Source organism: Erpetoichthys calabaricus, chromosome 1 (assembly GCF_900747795.2).
Source record: "Erpetoichthys calabaricus chromosome 1, fErpCal1.3, whole genome shotgun sequence".
In the NCBI taxonomy this organism is placed as follows: Eukaryota; Metazoa; Chordata; class Cladistia; order Polypteriformes; family Polypteridae; genus Erpetoichthys; species Erpetoichthys calabaricus.
In genome coordinates this window covers 325,247,832-325,262,563 of record NC_041394.2, presented here as the reverse complement: position 1 = coordinate 325,262,563, position 14,732 = coordinate 325,247,832, and the positions used below count along the sequence as shown (strand labels likewise).

Below are 14,732 nucleotides of genomic sequence, written 5' to 3'. Positions count from 1 at the left end.
TGGTTATAGTTAATTCATATTAATTGTCAGAGTAAGGAGTGCTGCCACCATAGCTTCAGTCATTCAGTTTTGGGTCATTTTGTTTAAGGCCAAAGTGTTTCCAGGATAGGTCAGTCAAATTGACCATTAGATAGCCATATTAATTTTAAATTCTGTATGTGAGATGCATTTCTCCTACCTAAGCATATTTTAATCTAGTGGCTAATATGCCTTCGGTGGGTTGGCACCCTGCCCAGGATTGTTTCCTGCCTTGTGCCCTGTGTTGGCTGGGATTGGCTCCAGCAGACCCTGTGTTCGGATTCAGCGGGTTGGAAAATGGATGGATGGATGGCTAATATGCCAAGCATGTTGAGCTTTATGCATTGTTGGCTTTGAGAAAAAAATTATACATAACTAGTAAGTTTTGTGGAGGCATCTTTTGTACCTTTTAATATATATGTGTGTGTATATTTTATATATCACATATATATAAAATACACACAAACACACACACTGTAGTTCTAGAACACCCCAGTTTTTCTTCAAATTTAATCAGTTGAAATGCAAAGAATGACCTAAAATGGGGTGTGTGAGGATATACAGTGTATAGTACCCTCCATAACGTTTGGGACAAAGACACACATTTCCTTGATTTACCCCTTCTTTCCACAGTTTAAAATTACAAATCAAATAAATCGGATGTGATTAAAGTGCACATCGTAGACTTTTATTTAAGTGTGTTTGCATACATTTTGGTCACACCACGTCGAAATGACAATACTTTTTCTACATGGTTCCCCCCTCCTCCCCATTTCAGGGCACACAATTTTTGGGATAATTGGTGTCACAGGTGTTTCTGATTCTTTTGGTGTGTTTGATTGCTTCATTAGTGTAGCCATAAAATACCTTGGCTTGCTTCTACCCTTTGGAGTCCGTAGTTGCTATTGTTTAACGTGAAAACAAGAGCTGTGCCAATGAAAGTCAAAGAAGCCATCATGAATCTGAAAAACGAGTAAAACCATTAGACACATTGGTTAAACCTTAGGACTACCTAAATCAACTATCTGGAGTGTCATTCAATAGGCAGATGTGGATGTGTCGGAGATGACTATCTGCAGAAGACTTCATGAATAGAAATCAAGATGCAAACCTCTAATTTGTCACAAAAATAGGATGACCAGATTACGGTTTGTGGAATGTACATAAAATTGTCTACAGAATTCTAAAGTTCTTTTGAACAGATAAGAGAAAGATGAACCTGCATCAAAATGATGGCAAGAGCAAAGTGTGGAGATGAAAAGGAATTGCCCAAGATCCAAAGGACACCATCTCATCTGTTAATCATGGTGTTGGGGATGTTATAGCTTGAGCATGAATGGCTGCCACAGGTCCTGCCACACTGATGACGGAACTGCTAACACCAGTCACACAATGAATTCTGAGGTGTATGGAAACATCTGATCTGCTCAAGATCCAGTAAATGTCTCCAGTCTCACTAGACGGTGTTTCATCCTACAACGAGATAATGATCCCAAACATACTGCTAAGGCAACGCAGGAGTTTTTTAGAGCTAAAAATGGAAAATTTATGAATGGCCAACCCGAGTCACCTGATTTAAATTCAAATGAGCAGGCCTTCCATATGCTGAACAGAAAACTTAAGGGGGCCTGCCCCTGAAACAAGAAGGAGCTGAAGATGGCTGCAGTAGAGGCATGGCAGAGCATCAGCAGAGAAAAGATCCTCAGCACCTGGTGATGTCTTTGAATCTCTGACTTCAAGCAGCCATTGCATGCAAGGGATTTGTGACAAAGTCCTAAATATGACTGCTTTGTTAGACCTTCCATTGCTGTGTCCCAAACATTATGGTGCCCTGAAATGGGGTTGGGGGGGGCAGGTAAGAAAAGTGGTGTAATTTCTACATGAAGTGACTGAAATGTATGCAAATATTTGTAAATGAAAGTCTGAAATTATATCTGAAACGTTTGATTTGTAATTGTAAACTGTGGAGCAGTGGGGTAAATCAATGGAAAATGTGTCTTTGTCCCCATCATTATGGAGGGTACTGTATACACCTTTTATTTGGTTTGAAGAATGCTAATAAAGCATGGAGCACTTTTGACCAACACTTTGCTGTTCACTTCACTTCATTGTTGGATAGTGCTATTCTCTGAGTGCATGCTTGGAGCATTTCAACAAGCTCCCAAGTAAATGCAATTATAGACTAAAAGATGTTTAAATGATGCATTTGAAGGCCGCTGCTTTTAAACAATAATGATGTTCGAAACAATGTTGCAAAAGCACATCTCTGATTCTCTGTATTCTCAAAGTGATTTAATCAAAAAGAAAACAGAGCCGGGCTTATTGTTGCGAGTGATGCTCATAAGAAACACAGATCCCTTGTGATTACTCAAATGTGAAAATTCAGTCATTAATCCTTTGTTAGGTGCAGTCACCTAAATTATAAAAGCTCCTGTTATTCTTCTGTCTATGTCGTTCCACATGAAACAACTCGGCTCCCTACAGACTGATTTCATTGAAATTTGATACATTTTTTCATTAAGGAATATTGTTGGTAAAGCTGCAATTTTAGTGAGGCATATTTTTGAAATTTCAAGTACTGTGATTGAAAAGGATATTTTAACTTGACTATTTTCCTCTTTTAAATGTCAAACTAAATATACATAATTGAAATGGCAGAAGACCCTTGCACGTTGCTGGGAATGCACCATCACATCAGTCACTTGCTAGCAGACTTTAAGGGAGTACATATTTTAAAAAATGTTACCTTTAAGAAATACAAATTGCAATTAGTCGGAAACTCACCACAGTCCCCAACTAACAACAGGACATTAGTCAGTTGACACAATTTTCACATCACATGAGTTGGAATGTGGAGTCAGTCATTCATCTTCTAACCTGCATAGTCCTGAACAGGGTCATGGGGGGTGCTGGAGCCTATCCCAGCTAGCACAGGGCGCAATGTAGGAACAAATCCTGGACAGGGTGCCAGTTCATTGCAGGGGAATGTGGAGTCATTGAACAATTGAACTTTTTTTGTTTGTTTGTTTTTTAACTGGGTGATATTATTTTTAAATTCTTTTTAAAACCCTGTGCTTTGTGTACTCTAAAACATGTAATTCCATTCTGTTATTGTAGTTATTTTTGAATAGTTACAACAATATTTAATAAGCCAAAATGAGTGATATGGCTCTTGGATGAAATTAATACACAAAAATGACAAATACTCTTAACTTTCAAAACAGTTGACTAAGTCCTAGAACACACATTATTGTCGCATCACGCATACATTTTCTTGCTTGTGTTTTTCTCCCAGGAGTGCATTCTGTGCAGCCAGACACCAGAAGATACAATACTTCTCTGTATCTCTTTCTTTTTTTTTTTTTTATAACTTAACCACTTTGAGTGTTCAAGTGTTTCAAAAATTAAACAACTCTTTGCATTAAATTTTGTACTTTGAGGAACAGTAAGTGTTTCCTCCTTGTTAATCGACAGATGGCATTATTTAAATTACAATGGAAGCATTTCACAAGAAAGGTATGCATAAAATGAGTTTAAAATATTTATCAGGAAAGTACCAAATTAATAAAACATATGAAAGATGTACAAAGAGGAGCACAAGAAACCTAGTATAGTACTGCAATTATTTGTGATACTACATGAAATCTACTAGATCAAAAAAATATGAACGGAGGTGGACAGTTCAGAGGATCTACAAATGTATGTCACTGTTTGAACGTGAACGTCTTACCTCATTTGGCCTCATTATGGCTATACAACATCTACTTAGAGGCCCTATGATATATTTGTTTATATGCCATTAAAGAAGCTAAAGAGTTTTTTTGATGTTTTCTGGGTCATTTCCCTGCTTTCGTAGGAAGCGAGAGTGCAGTCACTGTTTTTGTTTTTTTCTTTTTTATGTTTTTTTTATACAAAGCTTTACATCCTCATAACTCCCATTTATCACTTTATGGATAATTGCCAGATGATGAGGTATGGATAATGATAAAAGAGGCAAAGCAAAATGGGGTCATCTTTGAGTGCTGTAAAGATATGATAGGCCAGGGTGAAGGATTAGTCCCAGGTCTTTCTGCTGCTTTTTTAATGTGTTTTATGTCAATTGTATTTATTCATGCCAGGCTCCTCATGCACCCCACAGTTATCTTTTTGGGACTTAATGCAACTCACTTTTTTTATTTTCACATGAAGGTACGCAGAATCTGTTGGAGCAAAACACTATCATACTTCAGCAAAACTGAATAAAGGAATAGAGGAACTTTTCCTGGATCTCTGTAAAAGTAAGCATTATGTAATATTTTTTTCTTATTTCTTTAGTGATGTACACAGACTTTTGAAAGTTTAAGGTGTCAACATGAATTTATTTATAAATTATTTATAGAGTACACTTCAAACAACATCAGTAATGCTGTAGGCAAAGTGCTTTACAATAAAATATACAATAAACATAAATAAAATACAATAAGTTCCAATACAATAAAACTTCATACAAACCAGCAGTAAATTGAAACAAACAAATGACTAAGAGGAGGGACGCCATGAGTATCACTGAAGGTCACAGAAAGCTAGAGAATAGAAATGCATCTTTAATATCGTTTTAAACGGTTCAATTGAGGGTGACTCCTTAATGTTATTGGGTAAATAATAGCACAGTAATTTATTATCAGTAGTTTAATTTTTTTATTACGGTTATATTTATCTGATGCCTTTTATCAAAGGTAACTAAAAAGGATACGTTTGAACTATTGATACATTTTATCTTTTTTTTTTTTTTTTTTTTTTGAGTTGGAGCAGTAATGATAGTAGTAATACATTTTGTTTATGTAGCACCTTTCTCATGTTCAGAGCACAGGCCGATTGATGTGCTTAAAGTCCCACCTTGAAGCATAAGTGGGAACTGCCCCAACAACCATGGGGTTTATATTCCAGTGCTTTAGCCACTATACTGTACTGCCCACCTATTTAAGAGAAAATTGTGTTTACTGGAATGAATTATTGCAAAGCAAACCACTTTAATATTTAAACAGTGCAGCAAAACCTCACAGGACAGACAAACACAATGTTAGAATCCTTAACCCAGCCAGTGTTTTTGTTGAAAATTCAACTCCTGAGCTCAAAAGCTTGCATTCGTATGGAGTAATATTAGGCTAAATTGCCACATCACCATGTAATTAAAAATAGTGACAGTTTTCGTAGATACTCCTGTAGTGTACGGTATTTGGGTAATTTTTTTCAGAATAAAGCATATTTTACTGTATAAGGATTACTTGTGCACAAAGACACACTTCTTATTCATTGAAATGCTTTGCCAGCACTCTGCTACTCAAACGGATTTGAAAGCAGGTATTCAGCTCTGTTGAACCGATTAAAAAAAGTATGGCTTATTTCTCAAACATGACGCTGCAGGCAAAACAGTACAAGGCAAGTCCTTTTCCTGTCCTTGCCTCCTGTTTGCATCTACTCGGCAATCAGCATGAACTATACCTTATTCTGGCTAATTTTCTTAAAGGGCTAATATTGCTTAAGCCCTTGATCTCTAATCCTTATTTGTATGTTACTTACTCTGACTAATATTCTTAAATTACTATATCCTTAATATTCACTCATTACAAGCAGTTCACACACAAGACCAAACACAAAGACATTACCATTTAGACACCAAGACACCAACAACAACAACATTTATTTATATAGCACATTTTCATACAAAAAAGTAGCTCAAAGTGCTTTACATAATGAAGAAAAGAAAAATAAAAGACAAAATAAGAAATTAAAATAAGACAACATTAGTTAACATAGAAAAAGAGTAAGGTCCGATGGCCAGGGGGGACAGAAAAAACAAAAAAAACCTCCAGACGGCTGGAGAAAAAAATAAAATTCCAGGCCACGAGACCGCCCAGTCCCCTCTGGGCATTCTACCTAACATAAATGAAATGGTCCTCTTTGTAGTTAGGGTTCTCACGGAAGGACTTGATGATGATGGTCATGCAGACTTCTGGCTTTTAATCCATCACTGTTGGAACATCACGGTGCTTTGAGTAGATGGTGGTGGCGCAACCCACCACCAAAAGGACACTGGAAAAGGAAACAGAAGAGAGAGTAGGGGTTAGTACAGATTTTAGAGCCACCATGAATAGTTATTATAATGAATTGGATATACAGAGTATCAGGATTAAATTACAGTGAAGTTATGAGAAGGCCATGTTAAAATAATGTGTTTTCAGCAGTTTTTTTAAAGTGCTCCACTATGTTAGCCTGGCGAATTCCTACTGGCAGGCTATTCCAGATTTTAGGTGCATAACAGCAGAAGGCCGCCTCACTACTTCTTTTAAGTTTTGCTCTTGGAATTCTAAGGAGACACTCATTTGAGGATCTGAGGTTACGATTTGGAATATAAGGTGTCAGACATTCCGATATATAAAATGGGGCGAGATTATTTAAGGCTTTATAAATCATAAGCAAAATTTTAAAGTCAATCCTGAATGACACAGGTAACCAGTGTAGTGACATCAAAACTGGAGAGATGTGCTTGGATTTTCTTTTCCTGGTTAGGATTCTAACAGCTGCATTCTGCACTAGTTACAAACGATTTATGTCTTTTTTGGGTAGTCCTGAGAGGAGTGTGTTACAGTAATCTAGTCGACTGAAAACAAACACGTAAACTAATTTCTGAGCATCTTTCATTGATATAAGAGGTCTAACTTTTCCTATGTTTCTTAAGTGAAAAAATGCTGTCCTAGTGATATGATTAATATGTGATTTAAAATTCAGATTACAGTCAACAGTTACCCCTAAACTTTTTACCTCCGTCTTGACTTTTAATCCTAATGTATCCAGTTTATTTCTAATAGCCTCATTGTATCTATTATTGCCAATCACTAAGATTTCAGTTTTCTCTTTATTTAGCTTGAGAAAGTTACTATTCATCCATTCTGAAATACAAGTCAGACATTGTGTTAGTGAATCAAGAGAATCGGGGTCATCAGGTGCTATTGATAAATACAGCTGTGTGTCATCAGCATAGCTGTGGTAGCTCACGTTATGTCCCGAGATAATCTGACCTAACGGAAGCATGTAGATTGAGAAAAGCAGCGGACCCAGGATAGAGCCTTGTGGAACACCATATTGGATATCATGTGTCTTTGAGTTGTAATTACCACAAATAACAAAGAATTTTCTCCCTGCCAAGTAGGATTCAAACCAATTTAAGACACTGCCAGAGAGGCCCACCCATTGACTAAGGCGATTCTTAAGAATATTATGATCAATGGTGTCAAATGCGGCACTCAGATCTAAGAGGGTGAGAACAGATAAATGGCCTCTGTCTGCATTTACCCGAAAGTCATTGACTACTTTAACAAGTGCAGTTTCTGTGCTGTGATTTGTTCTAAAACCTGACTGAAATTTATCAAGAATAGCATGTTTATTGAGGTGCTCATTTAACTGCATAATGACTGCCTTCTCTAAAATTTTACTTAAGAAAGGCAGGTTAGAGATGGGTCTAAAATTTTCAAGAGCAGAGGGGTCAAGATTATTTTTCTTAAGTAGGGGTTTAACTACTGCAGTCTTAAGACAGTCTGGGAAGACCCCCGTATCTAATGACGAATTTACTATGTCAAGAATATTATCGATTAGCACGCCAATACTTCTTTGAAAAAATTTGTTGGTATTGGGTCAAGGACGCAGGTGGAGGGTTTCAGTTGAGAAATTATTTTATGTAAATCAGCTAAATCTATCCTAGTGAAAGAGTTTAATTTGTTTATTACTGAATACTGGTGTTTAGGAGGATCCTTAGTGTTGGGGAGATATACTATGTTATTTCTAATATCATTAATTTTTTGATTGAAAAATACAGCGATAGCCTCACAGGTTTTACTTGAAGTACTTAGGAGGCATTCCTTTGAGTTACCTGGGTTTAACAGATGATCAATCGTCGAAAATAAGACTCTGGGATTACTAGCATTGTTATTTATAATCTTAGAGAAATAGCAGCGCCTCTCAAGACGAACTGTGTTATTGTATTCTGTTATTTTAACTTTTAATATTTCATAGTGGATAGTTAGTTTAGTTTTCCTCCATTTACGCTCAGCTCTACGGCATGCTCTCTTTAAATCAGACACTCTTTGGGTCTTCCATGGTATAACAATGCTAGAAGATTTTTTAACTGTCTTTACAGGTGCAACTATGTCAACAGCGGCTCTCACTTTAGTATTAAATCTTTCCACCTTATTATTTACATTCTCCTCGCTATTATAGTTGGCACTATAAACGGAGTGATTGCTTAGAATGTTTGTAAGTTTTAAAGCTGCTGCTAAGTCAAAGAAGCGTTTTTTAACAATATGCTTCTCATGAGTGTTTTCTATCATTATTTCTATATTAAAACGTAGAAGAAAATAGTCTGATAGACCCGTATCAATGACCTGCTTTATATCAACTTTTAGTCCTTTAGTAATTACTAAGTCTAACGTATGACCTGCTTTATGTGTAGGCTGATTAACGAGCTGTCTCAAATCAAAAGAGTCCAGGAGGTTCATAAATTCTTTTAGTTTTTGGTCACACTGATTATCTATATGAAAATTAAAGAGACAGAAAATCACATTTCCTGTTTTCCTTTTGCATACACTTTTTCATATTTTGTGATGGAACGCGTTTTACATTTAAAATGTGAATGCGTTTCCTGCTCTGCACTGATTTTATTTATTTATTTATATTCCCAGTAGTGTGTGTTTAGTAATAATTTAACAAAGATGCATGTGTTTTGCATGCTGTGAATATAAGTATCTTTGACAGTGTTTATCAAAGGAGTCACCTTTTCTATTATAAACTTTATCTCCATTTTCCGTGAAAACATGAGATGGAAATGTTTTCTCATTAGTCACTGAAAAGCACAGAGAAGAGGTAAGTAACGCATTAAACACGTTAGACAAGGTACACATGGCGTAGTATTCAGGTATATTTGGCCACAAATTAGACTGATATGAAAGTTGGAACATTTCACTTTTTTAATTTACTTTATCCAAAAATCAGTTGTTATATTTTTGTTTTTAAAATAGTTTTGTAAAAATGAGTCATATTCAAAAGTAATAGTTACATTTGTTAGTAGACTATAATAAATGACTGCTTTTTAATAGCACTTTACAATGAAGTTAAAAACAGAACACAAAGAGGCTTCTGGTGGCTCAGTGGCTTTCACATAAAGCAGATTGCAAATCAAGTGACGTGAAAATGGCATCAGTTAATGTGCGTTTCTAGTGGAGGGTCTTTGACTAAACATAACATTTTTGGAAATATACCCAACAGAGTAGCATCAACAATTGAAAAGTAACTAAATACAAAATGACCAATACTAGCATAAAATCGCTATCAATATTGCTATATGAAAGAAGAAAATGAACTGAAATAAGTTCCCTATGTAGCTATTAATATTTATTTAAAACATAGTATTTTTTTTAAATTGTATAAATAAGTAAGAACTTGGAAAGGAACTGATTTATTGCCTATCAGGAATACGAAAGGTGAGAATTGCAGTTTGAAAATAAATGGAAGCAAAAGCAACAGTTCAGGTATAGATAAACCACAACTCGTGCTCAGTCTGTTGTGTGTTATACCACTAAGAAATCCACACCGAACAAACTGTAATCCTGCTCCATCCTCGCTATTAACACCCAGCATGGCTGAATCTTCTGCCCAAAGATCAACTGGAATTCCATTTCCAGGGACTTCTGTAGGATTTGCACAAATTCAGGTCTTCGCCCCCTTTGTGATTGTCGTGCACTGTTGTTACATGCAAGATAAACATCTGTAAAACAAGGTTTCACACAACTCATATATGTATGTCGTATGTGCATTTTGAATAAAATGTTTATCATTGATCAGGAGCAATTTTGAATTTGCCACAATTGTTTTTGTATATCTGGAAATGAAAGATCAGGAGTTGGGTGCAAACTGCACTGATTGTATTTGTGAATTCACTTCTGAACAGGAATGATTGAAACAGCACAAGCAGATGAGCGGGCAAAAGGCAACGGTTCAAACCAGGCGGGCACAGCGCGACGAGGCGTACAGATTGTGGACGATGAACCACAGAATGCTGCTGCGGCCGGCGGAGGATGCTGCTCATCGGGCTAACGCTTCAGGAGCTTTCACACTTGCCTCCTGGTTCCATGAAGACTGCCATATCTGCCATCGTATGGTCCTTTGGGTTTTTTTTTTTTGTTTGTTTTTTTTTCCCCCATATTCCTACTCTTGGAAATAATCCGATTAACAGTATTTTCTAATAATCCCATTTATAACACTGAAAAGACCTGAGCAAAACAACGCTAAACTAGTGGAGTGTGTGAGCAGACAGCCGGTATTTACTCTCCTACATAACAATTAAAGCAAACGAGCAATTACCACGGGGGCCCACCATCATTTTTATTAATTCATGACATGGATATTATTGTGCATGTAGATTTGACTCATGTAAAATCATCTTTTTTCTTTTAAATGAGATCTTTATTATTTAATAACTTATGTACATGTTCTTTAAAAATGTATAAATATTCCTACCCTACATATTTTTGTGGTGAGGTCCCATCGGATGTTTGACTTTTTTTTTTTTCCTGCCTTTCTTTTAATTTGGTGAATTTTCTCAGATTTTTGCACTGGCCATCATTATCAATGCTTAGTTGAACTGTACTTCACTCTGTTTGCTGAGTTGATATAAATATTAAAATATATATTACAATACATATTTAATATTTTATCTGCTTTTACAAGCTTTGGGAAAATATGCAGGTGTAGAAATGTGTCTTGTTAATGATTGTAAAATGGAAATAACAATGTCCGTGAAAGCACACATTATTATTATTATTTTTTTTTTGAATTGTATTTTTTTTAACTACTTACTTTGAAATGCCATATTAAGTGTTTTGTATTAGATTCAATTATAATAATTTGCAATTCTTAGGTGTCCTACATTGTCCTTATTAAACATTTACTAGGGTAACCTCGTTGGCGCCCAGGCAGCAGCTGATTAAGCTGGCTCTCTCAACGTAATGAATAAATGGCATGGGTGCCATCCAGTGGTCTGAAGGCAGATGGAAGAAGAAGAAGAAGAGGAGGACGCTAAGGATGAGGAGCTTCAAAACGCTAATATGTAATAATGCACTGGCTAGATTTTTCCACAGAAAATTTTTGATGTTCAAATTGAATTCTTTTCAGTGCCTTGGTTTGAAGCTTTGTATAAAATATTAAATGGCTTATCATACCAGGAATTCTTCTGAAAGGAGATTTTTTTTATGCTTACCGTTCCAAGTGAGAGCTGCCTGTAACTGTTAGCTTTGCTCTCTCTCAAAAGTTCTCAGAGGATTGAATCTCATACCGGTGGTCCTCATGTCAGTGTGGAGTTGGCATTTTCTCCCTGTGCATGAACGGGGTTATGGTCTCCAGTCTGAAAGATGTGGGTGTCCGGTTAATTGGGGAGTCTAAGTTACCACCCAATCCCTACCAACCCCCATCAGAGTCAATTGCATAAGTGGTCTCTGTAGTGGACCGGTGCCCCCTCTGGGGTTGGTTCTGACCAGATATCAGTGCCTCCAGGATAGGCCCTGGTCCTCCACAACACTGTAACGGATTGAGAATGTTACAATATGTCAAAAATGTTTTACATTTTCAGGCTACCACTGACACCTAGTGGCACATTTTCATGGTGGCTGAGGCATAAGTTCAGGTAGTATGGAAATCCACAACCATCTGCATTTATTTTTAAATATTGTTTGGCAAGGTTTAACCTAATATTAGGAATTATGTGCCACTGCACATAATTTATCAGTAAACTGCACACGTTCTTGACTTTTTATTAACTGCATAAAGAACATAAGATTTATATTTGCTTTTCAAACAAGATTTTTCTTTCATAGAGATTTTTGATAATGTATGATTGTTATGTCCAACAGTGGGATTATGACTTTCTCCAGATTTTATTTTGTTTATGTGATTACTTATGGTCTATCTTATTGATACTCAAGAGTAAGAAAAAGGGGGTGTTTATAAATAAGATGGAACAGGAAGGTAAAGTTGACATTAACTGTAAGTGTTTGTGTGTGTCTGTAAAACATACACTGAGGAGGCCAGACAAGTATGTATACACACTCTTAATAGTTGTTATCTCTGGACTTTTCTGAAGTTGAATTGAGTTACGGTAAGGATGTGTAGTATGATGTTCTATCAGAAGATGTCATTACTCACATGAATGCTAGCATCACCACATAACAGGAAGGACCCTCAAACAGAACAGCAGGGGTACAGTTATTTGAGGAGCGCAAGACCTTTTTAAAGTCGTGGTTTAAATTTGAGAATGTTGTTGAAGTACAACAACAATGGAGATGTGAGTTTGCAGCAGAGCCACCAACATGCCTGATAATGGCACGTATTTGTGATAAGTTTGAAACCCGTGGTACCGTGTGTGATGTGCACAAGGGGAGATCCAGGTGGCCTCATACAGCAACAAGTCCTGCTTCCTCAGCTATGGTGTTAGAACAGTTTCCACGCTCGCCACAGGAGTTGGTAACAAATTCTGAGCACGTGTTGTAAATGTAGAAGTCAAAAGTGACTTAAACTCATCCCTTGTTATCTGTATAAGTTTAATTTCACAACTTTAATACAGGTTTTTCTTTTGTTGAAGTGTGTATGTGTTTTGGCCCCCCCTTTGTATATATTAGGGATGGTGATCGATTAAAAGAAATTAACTAACTACAGTGGGCTGGCGCCCTGCCCGGGGTTTCTTTCCTGCCTTGCGCCCTGTGTTGGCTGGGATTGGCTCCAGCAGACCCCCGTGACCCTGTAGTTAGGATATAGCGGGGTTAGATAATGGATGGAAAATTAACTAATTAATTGCATAATTGTATGGAATTGTGATTAATCACATTTAACATGAAAACATGCAATCGTAAAATAAATACATAAATAATTAACTAGTATACACTGAATCACCAAAGTAATGTAAAGTGATCACAAACTAATTTTTAAAAATTAATGGCATAGTTTCAACTTAAACAGTGACCTGACACCTGACCTTTTAACAACATACTACTTGGGCAAGTACAACCTGAATTTGAATGCCTTCCTAAAAGACAAGTTGAAGAGAAGGAAATAAGAAAACAAGGCATTAATTCTCAAATTGGTGCGGCATATAAGACGGACACGTCAAAATAAAATTAAATTATCAAAATGACTATGACTGAGCTGCTGATGACTGATTTAATCGAAATCATAAACCTCTCGTGAATGGGCATACATTAAAGCTTGTGTTACAACTTTGCAAATGCTATTCTTAATTGTTCATCACCATCAACGATTTTCTAATTATACTCTACACATACATACTGGTGAAATCCCGTTATAGCAAATACCAAAGTAACAAAATCTTCAGAGTAACAAATATTTTTTGATGGCCCAGACAAAAGTTCATACTATATCGTTTAATGGATTTCATTTTCACAAAATGTAAATTTCAGTATAATGAACATTTTTTTTTGACCAAAAACGGACACCGAATATATTGCAATGCAAAAAATACTTAATGCAGCGCCTACACTTTTGCCGAGTCTTTTATGTTAGACCAAAAGAAAGAGACAGTCTGTTGTGAAATTTCCGGTCTCGGGCAGGCTTGGTGAGAGTGTAGGCAAGACATCCTACGGGAATCGCCAAATTCGGAGTCTGTGCTCCACTGAGCGTCCATGTGGGTAGTTGTGTGCGGATACAGTTCTGCTCGAGTATCATCGCACTTCTCAAAGTTTTCTTTACGATGAACAAAAACAAAAGTGAGAAACCGTGTCAGTTTACGCTGAAAGAAAAATTAACAATCCTTGAAAAAGTTGATTCTGGAATGAAGAAAAAAACACTTGTAGCTTTCTGGGAGAGTGGTAAAGAGAAAGGTAGCATTTAAAAAATAGATTAATTAACAAAGCTGTTATGTGCTTATTATTATTTATTTGAGTTGGCCAGAAGGTGCATGGGAGACTCTGAGGTCAGCTGGAAGAAGGTTCTGTGGTCTGATGAAACCAAAGTTGAGCTTTTTGGTCATTACACTAAATAGCAGAAAACACGCTAGAAGGGTTGTGTGGGGAAATGAATGCAGCAAAATAATGTGAAATTGTGGAGAAAAACCTTTTCAAGTCTGCAAGAAACCTAGGAGAAGGTTTGTTTTTCTGTTATGATGATGATCTCAAGAATTAAGGCAAAGCTACACAAGTACAAGAAGCTACAACAATGTCAATATCCTGGAGTGATCAAGTCAAGAGTTTGGATCTTAATCCAATTGAGAATTTGTGTCTGGACTTGACAAAGGTTGTTCACTCATAATCCGTATGCCACCTGTCAGAACATAAGCAGTTTTATGACGAAGAATTGAGAAATGGCAATGTCGAAATGTGCAAAGCTGATAGAGAAAGACCCGTGCACACAGACTCGAAGCTGTCATGGCTGACAGAGGTGCACCTACTTAATACTGACGTGAAGGGGGTGAATACTTACGACATTAATTATTTTGTGCTTTTATATTTGCAATTTATTTAGATCACTTTACAGAAATTCATTTTCATTTTGACATCAAGGAGTTTTCAGTTGATCAATGTCAAAAGAGCCAAATTAAATCTACTGTGATTCAGTTTTGTAGAACAATAAAATGTGAAAACATCCAAAGGGGCGAATACTTTTTACAGGCACTGTATCTC

General features: G+C 36.4%; 1 protein-coding gene across 2 annotated transcripts in view; it reads left to right on the top strand.

Annotated features, from left to right (window-relative positions):
- Positions 1-11,273, top strand: part of rab21 (RAB21, member RAS oncogene family) — a 79,247-nt gene extending 67,974 nt beyond the window's left edge. For both annotated transcript variants that reach the window (XM_028818472.2, XM_028818464.2), the window contains 2 exons: positions 4,207-4,295; positions 9,998-11,273. In XM_028818472.2, coding sequence (XP_028674305.1) covers positions 4,207-4,295; positions 9,998-10,143 — 235 coding nt within the window. In that variant the 3' untranslated portion in view covers positions 10,144-11,273. The remainder of the gene's footprint in view (positions 1-4,206; positions 4,296-9,997) is intronic.
- The last annotated feature ends 3,459 nt before the right edge of the window (positions 11,274-14,732 follow it).